Source organism: Pseudonaja textilis, chromosome 6 (genome assembly GCF_049901715.1).
Source record: "Pseudonaja textilis isolate UNSWEBS1 chromosome 6, rPseTex1.2, whole genome shotgun sequence".
Lineage (NCBI taxonomy): Eukaryota > Metazoa > Chordata > Lepidosauria > Squamata > Elapidae > Pseudonaja > Pseudonaja textilis.
In genome coordinates, this window is record NC_141995.1 from 18,291,636 (window position 1) to 18,308,560 (window position 16,925).

General features: G+C 36.3%; 1 protein-coding gene and 2 long non-coding RNA genes across 3 annotated transcripts; 2 read left to right on the plus strand and 1 right to left on the minus strand.

Moving 5' to 3' along the window:
- Window positions 1-1,693: 1,693 nt before the first annotated feature.
- On the minus strand, window positions 1,694-4,128 carry LOC148125406 (uncharacterized). The gene is made up of 2 exons (XR_015744072.1): window positions 4,035-4,128; window positions 1,694-4,003 (listed from the first exon to the last, which is right to left on the minus strand). It is a non-coding gene; the product is annotated as an uncharacterized LOC148125406 (long non-coding RNA).
- Window positions 4,129-4,209: 81 nt separating this feature from the next.
- Window positions 4,210-16,154, plus strand: LOC113452664 (CDGSH iron-sulfur domain-containing protein 2). Its single transcript, XM_087935949.1, has 3 exons — window positions 4,210-4,416; window positions 12,568-12,782; window positions 14,011-16,154. Exons 1-3 carry the CDS (start codon window positions 4,314-4,316, stop codon window positions 14,098-14,100), a joined length of 408 nt encoding a protein of 135 aa, XP_087792075.1. The 5' UTR covers window positions 4,210-4,313; the 3' UTR covers window positions 14,101-16,154.
- LOC148125407 (uncharacterized) lies at window positions 4,616-12,254 on the plus strand. Its single transcript, XR_015744073.1, has 2 exons — window positions 4,616-6,778; window positions 8,887-12,254. It is a non-coding gene; the product is annotated as an uncharacterized LOC148125407 (long non-coding RNA).
- Window positions 16,155-16,925: the final 771 nt, after the last annotated feature.

Consider the following 16,925-nt stretch of genomic DNA (forward strand, 5'->3'; position numbering starts at 1 on the left):
AAGTAGTTATCTTAGATAGCCTAAATACGATAGAATGTTTGCAAAATGTTTTGTAAACCATGACCCAATATGAACATTAAGCTAATTACAGTGTACTGTATATCAGGCCACTATTTCTATTTTATTTAATCTGGTAGGTGATGTTTCCCTTTTATAATTAAAGTGAGAAAAACTGGAAAGTGGCAAAAATGGAGGTTTTCACTGGACTCATAATATGTATCATTTGTTAAACTTTTACCCAACCTTTCTTCCAAGAACTCAAGGTGGGATGCAAAAATTATTTCTTACTCATTTCCAAGGAACGGTCATCCTGTGAAGTTGATCAGGTTGTGGATTGAAAGGCCCACTGTGAGTTTCCTGTGAACCCCTGGGTGTTCTGTTTCTAGCCTTAACACATTAGATTATCGCACTAAAGCAAATAAATGTTGGTGTCTCTTTGTCATTCTATCTATCTATACCTATCTATATCTATCATTCCTACATATTTCTATTTAGTTTTATTTTACCTGACAGAACAGCAGTTGTCATATGGTATTGGACCACAGAAGTAGTCTGCAATTATGGAGTCTCCTCATATATCACTAAAAGGAAAAAAAAGTTTCTTTGCTAATTCTCCTCCAAAAGGCTACAGCCCTTTAATAGGTTTTCACCAATAGACATCAGAGGGACGACAATATAGATGCTATCACTTTGAGATTACAGTTTAAAACATTTTTGCCAAATTGTATCATTGAAATTCAGTATTCAGTTAATTGTATTTCTAATCCATTTGTTAAATTACAATTTTTTTGTGATTTAAATAACTGGAATTCAATTCCTGAAACCATACAGGAAAATACTGCAATTGACTGAGATATTCATATGCCAGGGAGCAATATTATAGCCATGTAAATGAAATAAAATCAGATAAATAAATTTAGTGCACAGGTGCAAAACATGTAAATTGGATACAGATTTTAGGGGAAATAATGGAGATAGCATCTTTATGCATTTATTTTCTCCACTTATTTTCAAAATACATTCCTAATTCAATGGGCTATATTGTTGCAATGCATAATTAAATTTAAAAACACATTTGAAATATATATTTATAATTTTACACACACACAAACACACAAAAAAAAACATATTACATATTATTTCCCTGAATATGAGAATTACTAAGATATTTATAATCACACCACCTGCTGGTAGTAATACAATACTGTGTTTGCTTCACTGTAGAAAGAAGTGGACACTTGCCTGCCTGGCTGTTTTTGTACATTTAGCTTTCAAATCTGCTGTAAACCATCAATGGCAACTGGTTCAAGTTCACATGATACACATGACCTCATACAACCTTTGATTAAAGAACTGCATGAATAAGATGGTACATTCTGTGGCCATATTGAATAGAACAAGAATTTCGGATGTTGCACAGGCTACATTCTACAATATAATTGGGTTTTTTTTCTGCATTGATTTCATACGCCTTGAAAACCTAACCCTCTAGGAAAATTAATTAGGAATGTAATAATGCTCCTTAGCTAACTCTTATCAAATTTCCTGATTTTAGAATGTCTGTCTCTTCAACAAATCATTTTGTTTTATATAAGCCCAAACTTAGTGAATGGTGTGGTGGGAGAAACTTTCTGCACAGGATGTTCAGTGTGTCCCTGTGCTGAGAGAGAAGTTGAGAACTTGCCAAGATGGAGTAGCTCCAGGAACTTATTTCAAGCATTTTAATTGGGGTGCAGAATCAAGAATAGAGAAGGAGTAAGAGAAAATAAAAATATAGAAGACCATTGACTGGGGTGAAGACTTTGCTAGGTTCTAAATTACAATGTCCAGATTAGTAGCCTTTTACAACAAATTCTAGAACAATCCATGGGCTGAAATAAAATATACACAGCTGTTTTTAACAATTTTTCCTCAGAGTGTTTTAATTTAATGCGAAGAGTTTTTCTTTTGAGGAAAAACAATATTTCAGAATTCAAAGACAGCTATTAGAATGATTAATAAAACAGACTGCAAAGGCAGGTATTATGCATAATACATAATAATGTGATTGTTTCATTGTAACTTATACTGTGCTCTAAGGTTTAAACAAAATGTATGAATTCAGCGAAAGACTTTATTAAACAGGAATTTCCTACTGGGTACAATTTGATTTGCCTCATCCATGGTAAGTTGAATAAATCACAGTATTTGAGTTTGCACAACACACTAAATCATAAACCATATCCATCCATCAGAATAGAATTGGAAGGGTACCTTGGACATCTTCTAGTCCAGGTCTGTCCAGTCTCTTCTTAAAACCTCTAGTGATGAACTGCCCATGATTTCTGAAGGCAAAGTGTTCCACTGGTTAATTGTTGTCACCATTAGGAAGTTTGTCCTTAATTCCAGGTTGCTTCTCTCCTTGATTAGTTTCCATCCATTGTTTCTTGTCCTACCCTCTGGTGCTTTGGAAAATAAGTTGCTCTTTGCTACAGCCTCTCAAATACTGGAATACTACTATCATGTAACCCTTAGTTCTTTTCTCTAGGCTAGCCAAATCCAAATTGCAACCGTTCATGTTTTTTAGTCTCCAGGCCTTTAATCGTCTTAGTTGCTCTTCTTTGCCCTTTTCCAAAGAGCAAATGTTTTTTGTAGGGTGGTGACCAATACTAGATGCAGTATTCCAGGTGTAGCCTTACTAAAGCTTTATAAAGTGGTACTAATGATCAGTGGATCATTAATACTTCACATGATATGAAAGTAATAAGGTTCATATAGCATACTACATAACCCATTTGTCTTCCCAAATTTTGTGAAACTAAAGTTGTATACAAAGTTCATTTTGAGACACTGAGTGAAGATTAAACATTGTTGTCATGGGTGTTCATAGGAGATCAAGTAAACAAATGACATGATTTTGATTGCAATTGTGATTAGTGTTTGTAATTACACTCCAGTGTCATTTGCTTGATGTCACAAAGTGCATGTCATTGTTTTGAGAACATCATGGGTTATTATGGATGTTTATGCATATATATATCCACTAATAATATTTTACATTCTTATGATTACTATCACTTTGGAGAATTCAGATTTGAGTTAAACTCATTAGACAAAACAGTTAAAGAGTCCTCCTTCCAAAGGGGAAGAGGCCAGGGGTGGGATTCAACAGGTGTTACTACCGGTTCGGTAACTAAATTTTGTGTACTTATATTAGGGACTCTCCAGAAAGAACAAATGATCTTGAATGCTTGTTTCCACTTTTTTTGGTTGAAAACAACCTTAAAAAAACTAAACAGCTGCCATATAGAAGCACCCAGATTTTAGGCTGTGAATTACATACACAAATTAGAAGGAACAAGTGTCAAGGTCAATCTCGATTGCCACATTTTATCCACAGGGCTGGGGTGGGGGACAGGGAGAGAGCCCTACTAACTAGAATGATCAAAAGTGCAATCTTCTTGCTCAGAGATCTCCAAACTTGGCAACTGTGGCTGAGGAAGCTGGCTGAGGAATTCTGGGAGTTGAAGTCCACAAGTCTTAAAGTTGCCAAGTTTGGGGAACCCTGCTTTGCTATTCCGTCATAATTACAGTTCAAAGATTCCAACCTAAATATTTTTTCTAAGAAATTGTTCTTGCTCTTCTGATGAAAATTAGTGGAAGCAGTTGAAGGCTGCAGCCCGACTTGTTTATAATTTTTGATAGTAAAACTCCTATATTAACAAAAATGTCCCGAAGTCTTGCTCAGCTTCTCGGATCATGTCATATATCACATATCCACATAAATAAAACTCTGGGCAACCGTCAGACGGGAAACATTAGCTACACCAAATGGTAACCTTCCTACTTCCATTGGTCTTCGGATAACGTCATCCTAGAGTGGCGTCCCTGGATTCGCAAAGTGTTTTACTCCAACCAAACGGTAACAAGCTCAACTCTCTCAATCCAGCAGCGCATCAGAAGCGCTTGTTTACCCTAAGGGATCTTCCCGCTTCGTAGTCTGGCCTACTTTCCTTCGCCGTTTCTAAGTAGGGCGACGTTGCCGAACTCCTCACACCTTCCGAAGCAGCTCCCGGGCTTCCTCCCAAATCTCAGGCCACCGGCTCGTCAAACGCCTCGCAAGCCGCGAAGACGCCGCCCTCCTCCCTCAGTACTCCGCTCCTGCGCCCCCGCCCCCCCTAACCGGTGACGCGCATGCTCCGTGGCCGGGAGCGCCACTGCTTCTGTGCAGGGAAAGGAGAGCGAAGTCCGAGGCTGGCATGGAAGTCCGCCGCGGGAGCCGGAGGTAGCCCAGCGGCGTCCCGCCCCGCCCCGCCGAACCCTCGCCCGGCGCCATGGTGCTGGACAGCTTGGCCCGCATCGTCAAAGTGCAGCTGCCGGCTTACCTCAAGCGCCTGCCGCTGCCGGAGAGCGTCGGCGGCTTCCTGAGGCTGACAGGTTAGGCGGGGGCAGCGCCGGGTTGTCTGGGAAGGGAGGGCACGGGGGTGGGGGTGGGGGTGGGGGTGGGGGGTGGCGTTCGCTCTCCGCTCGGCTTCAGGGAATGGCCGCTTGCACAATTCAACTCCGTCGGATTCAATGGGGAGCCTTCAGTCGGGCAGCCTCCTCCGCCCGCGTCCTGCAGCCGTCTTGGACTACAGTTCCCAGTATCCCACTCCACGTGAGGCTCCCTCCGAGACGGGCACGCAGCCTTTCTGCGGCTCCTCCCTTGGCTGGCTTGGTTCCAGGGCCGGGAAACCTGCAACGCTTACTGGTTGGTCTTCCAGCAGAGAGAATGTCACTTGGGTTCGCACGTGGTTCGCTTAGCGCTGGCCTATTCTTTGTAAAGAAAAAAGAAATCTCATGACTGGCTTGCAGCCATCCATGAAGCCAGTGTTATACACTGGTTTGTCATGGTGGATAAATCCATACTTGAGTGATGCCAGGTTGGCTTTTAATCTTTCATGCTGGGGGGAGGGATGTCAAAACGAGCTTTGTTTTGATAGAAACTCATGACTTAATCTACATGCATCCACTGTCTTAATGCAAATACAAAAGATTGTTTGAATGATCGTGTTGTCCTGCTTGTTTCATCATTGTGGTTTGTCTCAATAGCTTGTAAAAGTCACGTCCTAAAATAGTTTTATTTCTAAAGTTGTTTTTTTTACATTCATATTCCAAAGGGTCTGTTTTCCAGTTCAATTTTAGGCACATTTAAATGTTGCTGTAGATAATGTAGTTTCCCAGAAGATGACAGCATCTGGATCACCTTTTTAAAAGTTATTGATGCAGTTTGATCTGGGCAGTATGTATCCTCATTGATGTCTTTTAAATATTGTAAGCCACTCTGTCTTTTGGGAGTTGGGTGACTTCAATAAATTTTTGATTTAAAAAGTAAGCTAATTTACATGCTAGGTAATTCTATGGCTGTAGAAAATGGAAAAGTATCCTGAAAGGCAAACACAAACCATTTCCATGCTGTTGCCAGAACCCTCTGTTATATCACCAGGAGTTTCCGCTTGAGAAAACCTTTATATAATATGTAAAAGAAAAATTGTATGGAACCTTTACTCATTCATGTTTATCTTCAATGGCAATAGGATTTTGAAATAAATTTTAGATTTTGTCCTCTGTCACTTCACTGTGTATATACAGGATAAGGTAAGTAGTGAAATCATATTTGTAGAACCAAGATTATTGAATCATGTATCTTGTGTCTATATTGATTTTGATTTTACAGTTTTATGTGTTTTGATTGTTTATTCAAGCCACTCAGAGAACTAGTGGAGTAAAAAGGTACATACACAATGATGATAACATTATACAAGAAATTTTGCAAGGAAGTGTTCATTTAGTACGTTTATATGGACACCCATCTTCCACGAAGTGACTTTGGGTGGCATACAGTACAACGGTTAAATAAAAATGTGTAAAAATTAATATAAGCATACAGTAGAGGAGTAAGTAGATTAAATAGAATGCCAGAGCCATCTTAAGAGAACTCCAAGTCAGGTCTTGACAGACTAATGAAACATTAGCAGTGATGGAACTAACTTCACCCTGGAAGGTGGAGAATGTTCCACAAGCAGAGCATCTGGGCAGAGAAGGCCCCCCTGCTTCGACCAGCCAAGTCAAACAGACAGTGCCTTCCCTTTCTGCCAGCTCTAATGGGGACAGACAGATGCAATTGTGGACGGGTGGTCCTTCAGGCAACCCAGTCCCATGCCATGAAGTATAGCCAACATTCTTCATTGGGATAAGTTACTTTTTTTTCTCTTTTATCCTTACAAATTAATTATGCCCTGATGATCTGTTTCTGTGCATGTTTCTGTCCTGAGTGATATTTTTATTTCTCATATTTCTAAATCATTCTTCACTGAAGAGTTATTATACCAATAAAAGAATAATTATAGTTTGAACTGTGGAGTCCTTGGTGCTCTCTGAGCTTGGTAGTTTTCTTGCAGATGTTTCACTACCAAACTAGGTAACATCATCAGTGCACTTAAGCCTACCTCAATCATAGCATGTAATGGAATATATATGTTGGAGATCAATATAAACTTTGTGACAGTAGCTGGATTATGTGAACTTCCTGAGAAAGTAAGCCAAACGCTTGACTTGTTCTCTTTCTTGTGTTAATAGAGCAAGGATCACTTCTTTCATCCCTGAGCATGATCAGTTTTCCTGACTCAACATGAGATAAATGTATTTGCCAAATGGCATGTTCATCTTGTTTTCCCTCTATTAAAACTACTGGTTAGATACACACAGCATGCCAAAGTCTATCAAAGATCTAACAGCTGTATATACAAAGCATAATAAGGTTGGTTACTTTTAACCTTGATTAATTTGTGAGAAGGTCATTTTGTGTGAATTCAGTTGACTTGATTGTGCAAACTCAAAAACGAGTTAATTCTGCAAGCAGATTAAGTTTATTTTGAAAGTTTACACAGATAGTTTTCTCAATAAACATAGCATATCAACTGTTTTTACTTCATTTTTTAAAAAGTCTTGTTTCCAGCTATGAACTGTTCCTAGGCTGACCTGCCTAATAAATTCAGAAGTTTGGAGAGATAAGTAAGCTTCACTCAAATGAGTGTACTGACTCTGTAGACTCTACATAACTACACAGTTAAAAACTAGTTAGAAGTGACAAACACAGTTGAAAGGCCAACATGGGGTAGAGGATAAAATGCTTTGAGAGAAAAGGAATCTTGTTCAGCTTGCCTTTCTTGACTGAATGCAGCTTTGGAAATTTTATCTATCAATTTGTGAAGTACAGAACATTTTCCTGTACACACGGAAGGTCACCTTCAGGTCCACATTTTTATTGCCTTATTTGCCTCTTCCTGTTCCATTCATGTGTGTTCTTGCATTAGGCTAGATATCTGTTATTGGCAGAGTTACAGCAGATAGAGAAACTCAGCCCTGTCCGGATTGCTGACCCCCAGAATATGGTGTTTTCTTATGTTAGCCTAGCAAATTGGTCGTGAGGTAAAATGATGCTTCTATGGAAGGCTATTACTCAAAAAACATTGTGCAGTTATTTTGCGTAAAAAATTTCTGGGTAACCATCGAAGTTTCAAGACACAGTAAAAGGCGTACCACATACAATAGATTCTCCTGTCAAACTCTAATATACTGAGCTCCTGCAATGCCAGAGGAAGACCTATGTATTCTAGAGGCAGAGGGATCAGTGCTTCTGCTCTCACTCCACTTTGTATGTTCATATTAGATGTGGTTTCATAAAATGGTTGTCTGCTTTTGCTTTCAAGGATATTCATCCACATTTTCCATCAAGCTGTGTATTCTAACCCAGAGTTTTGTTTTTATTGTTCTGATGAAGACATAATAAATTATTAATAAATAAACATACAGTAAATAAACATACAGAATATAAAATCCTTTGTGTTATGTTTTATTCAATTACTTCACATAACGCCTCAGATTAGGTTTTTTTACTAGTTTCAGGTACAGGATATTTTAGGAAGTCAATCACTGTCTTACCATAAGCATATTGTGTTAGCCAGGCCATTGTGTTAATTCATCAAATTATTCATTAATTTTATACAGCATGTTGCATGAATCTAATTTTCATGATTTTAACCATACTTAAAAATAACTGAATTCACATGTTATGTTAATCACTGAATATGTCAACTTAGTGTGCATACACAATGCCATAAAACATGGCTTACAAATCTTAGGGACCCAGTTCACAGAACAAATTATGCCATAATTTGATTTAATTCTGATTTAACAGTGGTTGTGAACTGAACAACTGATTATTTGTAAAAATAATAAACATGCGGTAAATAAATATTACACAAACCAATGACTAAGCAAACCATTTTTGATTCTTGTTGAACATTTACAAAAAACTATTTAGTGAGCCGGAACTTCCGGTTTGGGTTTCTTCAGCAACAGACCGAAATCCACGATCGTGCACGGTTTTGATCTGTGCTCGCTGCTGGAGCACCCCAATCCTTTGGATTCGGGACTGAAGCCACCCCATAGAGGTGGTGAAGAGGGGGAAGACTGCTAGCCAAGTGAAGGGGAGCCCTTTCCCGAAGGCGGTTGCAGCAGTGGTCAGAAATGGCCACCTCAAAGAAGAGCCCGACTGGATAAGATTGTGCAGGAGGAAGACAAAGAGAAAAGCAGGACAGACCAGGCTAAACAACAGAGAACATCTAAATAAGGTACCCTGAATCTAAAAGTACTTAGAGGGTTACTTCTGAAAGAAGACTTTTAAGTGGCGAAGGAGAGAGAAAAGGAGGTTAAAAACCCTTTTTAAAAAAACCTTTATATTGACAATTACAAATGATATGGAAAGAAATCTGTACTAATTTATCTTGACACTAGTAGGCAACTTTAAGCTGAAATTTAAGTGTCGAAAGGAGAATAAAGATTTTTTCTTTGGTCATTTTAAAGCCCTAAAAAGGAGAAGAGTGGAGGCAAAAGGGTGGGACTTCGAATCATGGAAAAACGGAGTGTCACCTGGAAAAATAAAGATGATTAACAGTGAAACTTTGAAAAGACTCCCAAGGATACATTGTAACTGAAACCTTATTAAAGGATACAGTAACCCACGGAAAAGGAAAAGGAAAGGAAAGAAACAAGAAGGAACAACCTGGGATCATCTGGTGATATTTAAAAAAAGGTGTTTTTTGGCATTGGTCTTTTCTTTCTTCTCTGTTTTTCCTTAAAGTCAATTGGGTGGTTGTTCAAAAGTGTTTAAAATGGCAACACTCCTGGAGGAATTGAAGATGAGTCTTAAAAAAACAGAAAGAAGATGCGGAAAGGGGAGGAAGATCCTTTGGCTTCGTATTTGAATTTCTTGAAATGGAGATCCTGAACTATGAAAAGCAAAAGGAAAAGCTTTAAGAGCAAGAAGAAGGGCGGGACAAAGAAGAAGCCAATGATCAAATAATGCAAAGTGTGGTAATAAGGGGGAAAGGGGGGAAAGGAGTTAAAAGTTTGAGATTAAAGGGAACAGCCAAAAAGAAAAATAGTCTGAAAAGGAACTATAACAGCAAGGAGAAGCAGAAAATAAAACCACAGAAGGGAAAATTAGAGAAGGATATTAAAAAAGGGATGAGAAAAAGGGGGAGGAAGATAGAAAGGGAAAGAACTGATGAGGGATAAAAGCAGGAAGTAAAGGAAAAGGGGAAATGTACTGGGATTAAAGGGATTTGCTCAGCTAGAAAACACAGAGACAATGGCTAAATTAAGTTAAAAGTGAGGATTCTGCAAAGGTACAAAAGATAGTGTTGTGACAGTAGAATACTGTAATGAGTTAGAAATGAAATAAGTAAACTGAGATAAAACTATTATTATGTAATGGTATGTTTATAATTAATGTAATAATAAAGAAGAGAGGGAAACATTGTAATTGTTTCTAAAGATTGATAAAATATTGAAAAGAAATGGGAAAGATTTATAAAGAAATTTATACCAGTTACTAGAATGAATTTGAATAATCATTTTGCTTATTGATAGTAAATAAAACTGTATGATTATCCAATGTTATGCTTATTAACAGTTAAGTAATAACGAAGAAGGGAGGGAAACATTTCAACTGTTCTCAAAGATTGATAAATATGGAAAAGAAATGTGAAAGATTTACATGAATTTGTAAATGATTTGAATAACTATTTTGTTCACTAATGTTTATATATATAGATTTTGCTATGTTTTTTATAATTTTTCTTTTTACATTTTTAGGGGGAAGTACCAAGCAGAGTCTGAATGATGAGATTTACATGATATAAAATAGATATTAGAAATTTGAATGTTATAATTTTAGAATACATAAATTTAATGTTTAATGAAATTTCATATGATAATAACAATAAGACTTAAAGGTGTTGCACTCTGATTGGCAATCATAGAGGGAATTTTGCTTTTTAAGAATGTTGGAAGAGAACATAATGGAATTGTAAACAAGACAGATGAAAGTATAAGTATAATGAATAAAAAGATATAGAAATTTAGGTAAAAGAAATACAATTAAATAAGAAGAAAATGAGATAATCATAAAAGAAAATTAAGAGAAGTAAAGGGAGAAATTGTGAGAAGTTAAAGAGTAATAAGATATGAAGTTGAATATATAAGATGAATATGCATATGAAATTGTGGCTGTATGGAAATGTGATAACCTGGAACCATGCTGTACTCAAAACGTTTTGTTTTGTTAAAACTCAATAAAACTTTATTTTTTTAAAAAAAGCTATTTAGCGAGCCCAGCACATATATTAAAGACAACTAGTAATCTGTCCTACACAATCTGGTTTTATGAAAGTTCACCAAGTACTTGATAATCATCTCCGTCAAGAGCCAGTCTATTACGTTATTAGTATTATTCTCCTAGAAACTAGGAGACTGAATTGTAATCCACTTTAGGCATGAAAACTGACTTCGAACATGTCACTGTCTCTCAGCCCAAATCACCTAACAAGGTGATGGTTGTGGGAAAAACAAGATGAGGAAGGAGAGTTAGATATGTTTACAACCTTGAGTTGTTTATAAAAATAATAAAAGTGGGATTAATTTTTTTAAATAAAATAATATTCTGATTATTCATTTGGAAAAAATCACAATCAGACTACCACATTGAGCACATTTAGAAAGTTATTATTTGATTTTCTCACATCTTCTCAATACCTAGGTTCCCTTTGTATCTTTAGTTCTGTTGAATTTTTTATAGTAAAGGCTGCAGTTAAGATACACTGTAGAAAACATTAGGACGAAAGTATAATTTCAGCCTTTACTCACATGATCCATGTACAATATATGATAAATTCAATCTAAAAATTGCAGGCAAATCACTTTGGGAAGGTAGGGAGGAGTTATGAGAAAAGGTAATATTTCAGATTATTTTATTAATAATCAATTGTTTAAACTATTTCAGTTACTGCCAGATGAATTTGGATTATCTAACCTTAAAGAGAGGCAGAGTGTTCTATTAAAATATTTCACAATTTTGCATTAGCAGTATCTACTTTTAAATCATACCAAATACTTGGAATATATTTTTATACAAAGAAATGTAATTTATTGAACATGGAGAATAATAATGGCATTATTAGAAAGATACTGCAATCCCAAATGTATACTTGTGGATGTCTATAACCCATTCCATTTATAAACTAACTTTGTATAGATGTATTGGAAAAAACTTATCTTCATTCTCTGAAATTAGGTATAATACGTTTAAAATGTAAGTGGAATGATTCATGTGAAACATGACATGCTTTTGTTCTTTTTCTTCTGTTGTCTCTTTGAGTCCCCCTCTTACTTTCTTTCCAAGTTGTTTACATTTTAAAGCAAGAAAACAAAAAGTATGTTGAATCACAATCTGTTTGGTCCCTTTGTAGCCCAATCCAATGTGTTATGCAGACCAAAGGAAAGCAGCAGCAAAATACAACTTGAAAGGATATGCTGGATCTTCTTTTGGCACGTATAGAGTGTCTTTGTATGACAGACCAACGTTGATTATGTTTTTATATTTTTTTCCTTTCTACTTCTTCCTTGTTAATTAATGTTCGTCTTCAGCAAAAAGCGTAAAAATTGATTTCCACTTCATTGGGATGCAAGATGAAGAAGCAAGAAAGACTTGTTACATTTGGCATTGCATTGTGCTCTTAGTTATACCTTCCTGCTCTTGTTTCCTATTTCTCTTCCAAAGAATTCTACTGTGGTATACCATATCACCCAAAATGACTCTGCTTTTTATACTAAAATTGGTGATATCATTCTGCAATTTGTATCTATTCTCTGCAGAGGATATGCGGCTGCCTGGCAGAGGGGAATATCTGTCCCCATTCAAGACACTGTATTAGATGTATAGGTAGTCCTTCTTTAGTGACAATTGGGACCAGCACCTTTGCACAGTACAAAATTATGGGAGTGAAAGTGTGTTTTCTAGCTCAAAACTAACAAGATTAATGTGTTTCACACATTGTTTTTTTTTTCTCCTAACCATTCCCAATCATTTGGAATGCTAGTCCTGGCACTGGGATAATTAACAAGAAGGGAATTAATGTTTGTATATGTTTGTATAAGGTTTGCTGCACAATATTGCTCTATAATATGGTTGTGGTATGTGCTCAGTTTCAGAATGGCTGCGGTTATTGCCTTTCCTGGGTGTCCTTGCTCTGCTGGGATATCTTGCTATTCGCCCATTCCTTCCCAAGAAGAAACAGCAGAAGGACAGCTTGATTAATCTCAAGATCCAGAAGGAGAATCCCAAAGTAGTAAACGAAATTAACATTGAGGATCTATGTCACACTAAGGCAGTGTACTGCAGATGCTGGCGCTCTAAAACAGTTGAGTTGTTTTATTGAATTTGCTATACCCTTTTAAGATCATTCTTGTCTCTTATGATATAGAGTAGTTCGCTTCTTTTAAAAGTCACAATTGTGCACTTCAGGGTAGAATGCTCTACACAGTTCATCAGTGAAGAATTAATACTAATACTAAATACCTGCATTTTTAAATCTATTTAGTAACTGGAAAAAAAATTGTTGGCTATAGTCCTCCAGGATCATTGGGAAAGTAATGCTGAGAGCTTTATAAGTGCTTTTGTGAACCAGCATGGTCCTGGTAGCTTGGCAAATCCAAGCTACCAGGCCATATATATTCACCATGAATTATAATTCAAATGATTTAAACTAATTTGCTTTCATTTAGCTTCCGACATGTTGAATTTTGCAGGGGTGAATTTGCTGGAGAAGAACAATAGCTATTATATAGGTGTGATCTGTCCACTTTATTTAATTGGCTAAGGATAGCATGCAATTCCATGATTACGACAAGTGTTATAAATCATATTATGCGATATCATAAATCATAGTTGAATTTGGATAAAGAACCCAATAATATTGTGGTCTCATTATTTATGATTTGCTGTGTCCAAATTGCCACCTTTACTCAATTCTTTGAACGTGTCTTACACTAAGCAGAATTCTCTACATTTTGTATATAATTTAATATAATTTTATTGCCACCAGACAGTTGTAATTAAAGAGGAAAGTGAAGATATAAGCAAAGTACAGCCAGCATCAAATGAATTCTCAAAGTACAGTAATGGGTTTATTAAAGTAGATATTTTAAACCAAGCCTATTGTGATATATAAACCACACTTTATACCTTAACATATGGCAAGCCAAGCCAATTGTTGAGGTTAAATTAAATAGGAATAGATTTTGGACAGAATATTTTTGTAGCTATTCATTTCTAACCACTGCTCACTCCTGTTTAAGCCATTGTTTTAAAGAATACATATTAGATGTCAACTTCTTCAATAGCTCTTAGTATTGGTGATGAATAAACATAGTATATAATTTAAAGCACCAAGAGTCATTTAGATTTCATTTTACATTTTGGATACTTCTCCTTGGTGATTTATTACCCACACTAGCCTACCAACTTCATCTGAGTTTGTATTGTGTTTATTAATGTATTTGAGGATAACCTGTCCCTCAATCTCAATTATAGTCCTAAAACCATTAACATTCCAGGTCACCTACTTTTTCTGTTTGTTTTTGTTTCAGTTCCCTGTCTGTGATGGCTCTCACAACAAACACAACGAGTCAACGGGCGATAATGTGGGCCCTTTAATACTCAGAAAAAAAGAAGTCTAGCAAACTCCTAAATGTGCTGTGACTGAAGGGAAGTTCACTTGTATATGTTGGGCTTTCATTCTTGTAAATTACAGAAATAAATTTTAGTATATTTTTAGATTATGTTAAAGTTATACTTTGTGATAGATGTTTGGTAATATGTTGTATATTTTATATAACAAAAATATGCATTTATGCTATGTAATAATAGAATTATTATTTTTCCCAGAACTGCCGTGTTTGTAACAAAAAATAGAGTGAGAGAGAGAATACACCTGTATTCTAATTACAGGTGTATCTACCCTACAGATATAAAACCAGCTGTAGTGCCAGATTGTCACAAAACTGGGAACTGATTTTTGGATGTTGTCAAAGATAGTCATGATTTTGGTCTTAAATGGGTTTAAGAATTTTTATACAAGCCAGTACATCAGTTTTAGTGTGACTAAGAATCACTTTTATACAAAACTTCAGATAGCATCTACACATACATACATACATACATACCATATGCTCCCAGAAAACTTGCAAAATCTCGTTGTTCTGCTTCGGATACTATGAAGTCTCCTCCCAGAAGATAACAAAACTGGTCATTGAGAAGATGTGTAGCATCCCTGACAATACTGTGGACCCTAGTCAAGCAACGCTTATATGCCATATCATGGATAGAAGGTGAACTTCCAATAATCTTTTCTGCTATCTTCACAACATTCTGCATAGCCTTTCTATCAAGAATAATACAATAGTTTTTGACTTGCAACCACAACTGACCCCAAATTTTCTGTTGCTAAGTTAGACATTTTTAAAGGGGGGGTTGCCTATTGTACGACTTTTCTTGCTATAGTTAAGTCAATCATTGCCGTTAGTAACCAAGTTGTTAAGGGAATCTGGCTTCCCCACTGACTTTGCTTTGTCAGAAAGTCACAGAAGTTGATCGTATGACCCTGAGATGCTGCAACCATTGTAAATATGAATCAGTTGCCAAGTGTCTGAATTTTGATCACATGAACATGGGGATGCTGCAATGGTCGTAAGTGTGAAAAACAGTCATAAGTCACCTTTCAGTGCTGTTGTAATTTTGAAGTCATTAAATGAACTGTTATTAAGTTGAGGACTACCTGTATTGCCAAACCAAACAGAATTTGCAATGACAGGATGCTTTCAATCATCCCTTTACAGAAAATAGTAAAGATAGGAGAAGATATGCTCTTCTCATACAATGCCCAAAATGCAGGTCCTGCAAACTTCCCCAGTTTCTCACTGTTGAGTGACCAAGCTAACCTAGTTAGCTGCCCACCCAGAAACTTACTAACAGAACTCCACATTAATACACAGGTGTATGGGTGTGCCTGTCTTTTCTGAAATCAATGATCTCTTGTTTTTCCAACATTCAGAACCAGGCTGTTCTTATTACAATAGTCCACCACCTCCCCTCTGTAAGCCTCCTTATTATCATCCTGAATAAGGTCCATTACTGTTGTATGATCTGCATACTTCACAATATGGACGGTTACAAACATTGCACAATAGTCATGGGTCAACAGGGTGAACAACAATACACTTAGACCACAGCCCTGAGAACTTGTGCTCAAGAATATGTTAGAAACATTAGCCCAAACTCGCACTTACTGGGGCCTATCATAAGCAGCTACAATTCAAACTGCTAAAGCCAAAAACATAGTGGCCAAGGTTCCGTATTAGTTATTTAATTGTTCCACCTGGACTGGGATATTTGTAAGAGCAAATGCTAAGCAATCACATCTTCATCGATAAAACATAACTAAGTATTTTTCAGGTGGAGGCAGTGCATTTTCTGAAGCCAATTATCCATCAATGTATTTGTGTATTTATTAACTCATCAAAAATTCTTGTTTTTTAAATAAGGTACTTTATTTGTAGCCAGGACCCTCAATTGACCAGAGTAAATGGATGGATCTCCCTGAAAGGCAGTGATTACCAACCATTATCTTTATAGGTGAATGGGAGAAGAATCTTGTTGAGATATACAGATCTCTTCTGCAAACAGGGCCTCTTGCTTTCACAATACTGCAAAAAATAAAACTCTGGCATACTACTACTAATTTGTGGCTTTCCAGGCATTTTGTCATATCTGTTTTGGAAAAACTTTCATATACGGAAAACTACTTGAACAATATTTATATATTTATGTATCTTGGATTCCTTAGTTCTCTTAGTTAAAATATTTATAATTACATATAATCAAAACTGATTATTAATCTGAATGAAAGAGTGTGCATAAACATTTTTAGTTACATGACTGACAACTGACTGACAAAATTTTTAAGTTAACTGCGTGGAGAAATATAAGAATGTTCCGATTTGAAAAAGGCACTCAATGGCCAATTTATATAGTGCTATAAACCATAATGTGATTTTAAATTATGGTTCATGGTCCACTGTGTTCTATAAATGCCACCAGTTCTGGCTAAGAGTCTGGTTCTTCTCATAAGGAAGTCAGGCAGTATATTTCAGAATGCTGTAACTCTTTTATGCAAACTTACCAACAGTTTCAAATACAAGAGAAATAATGGAGATTTCAGCTCCAGTTAAACCAAAGACTAGAAATCGATGGAGCTGCCGTGGAAGAAGCACTTTAATGTTATAAAAGATGAAAAAATCTTAACCTCTCTATACTACATTCAGCTAATTAAAATTTCCAAAAAATCTGTCCAAGTCTTAATGTACTTCAATATGCTTTGACTTCATAAGAGGTAAATGGTTTTGAGAAATATCTATACATGGTTTCTATCAGGACTTAAAATAATAATAATGCCATTATTTAATTTAAAATATATTGTATGTGCATGCATGTATTACGTGTATAA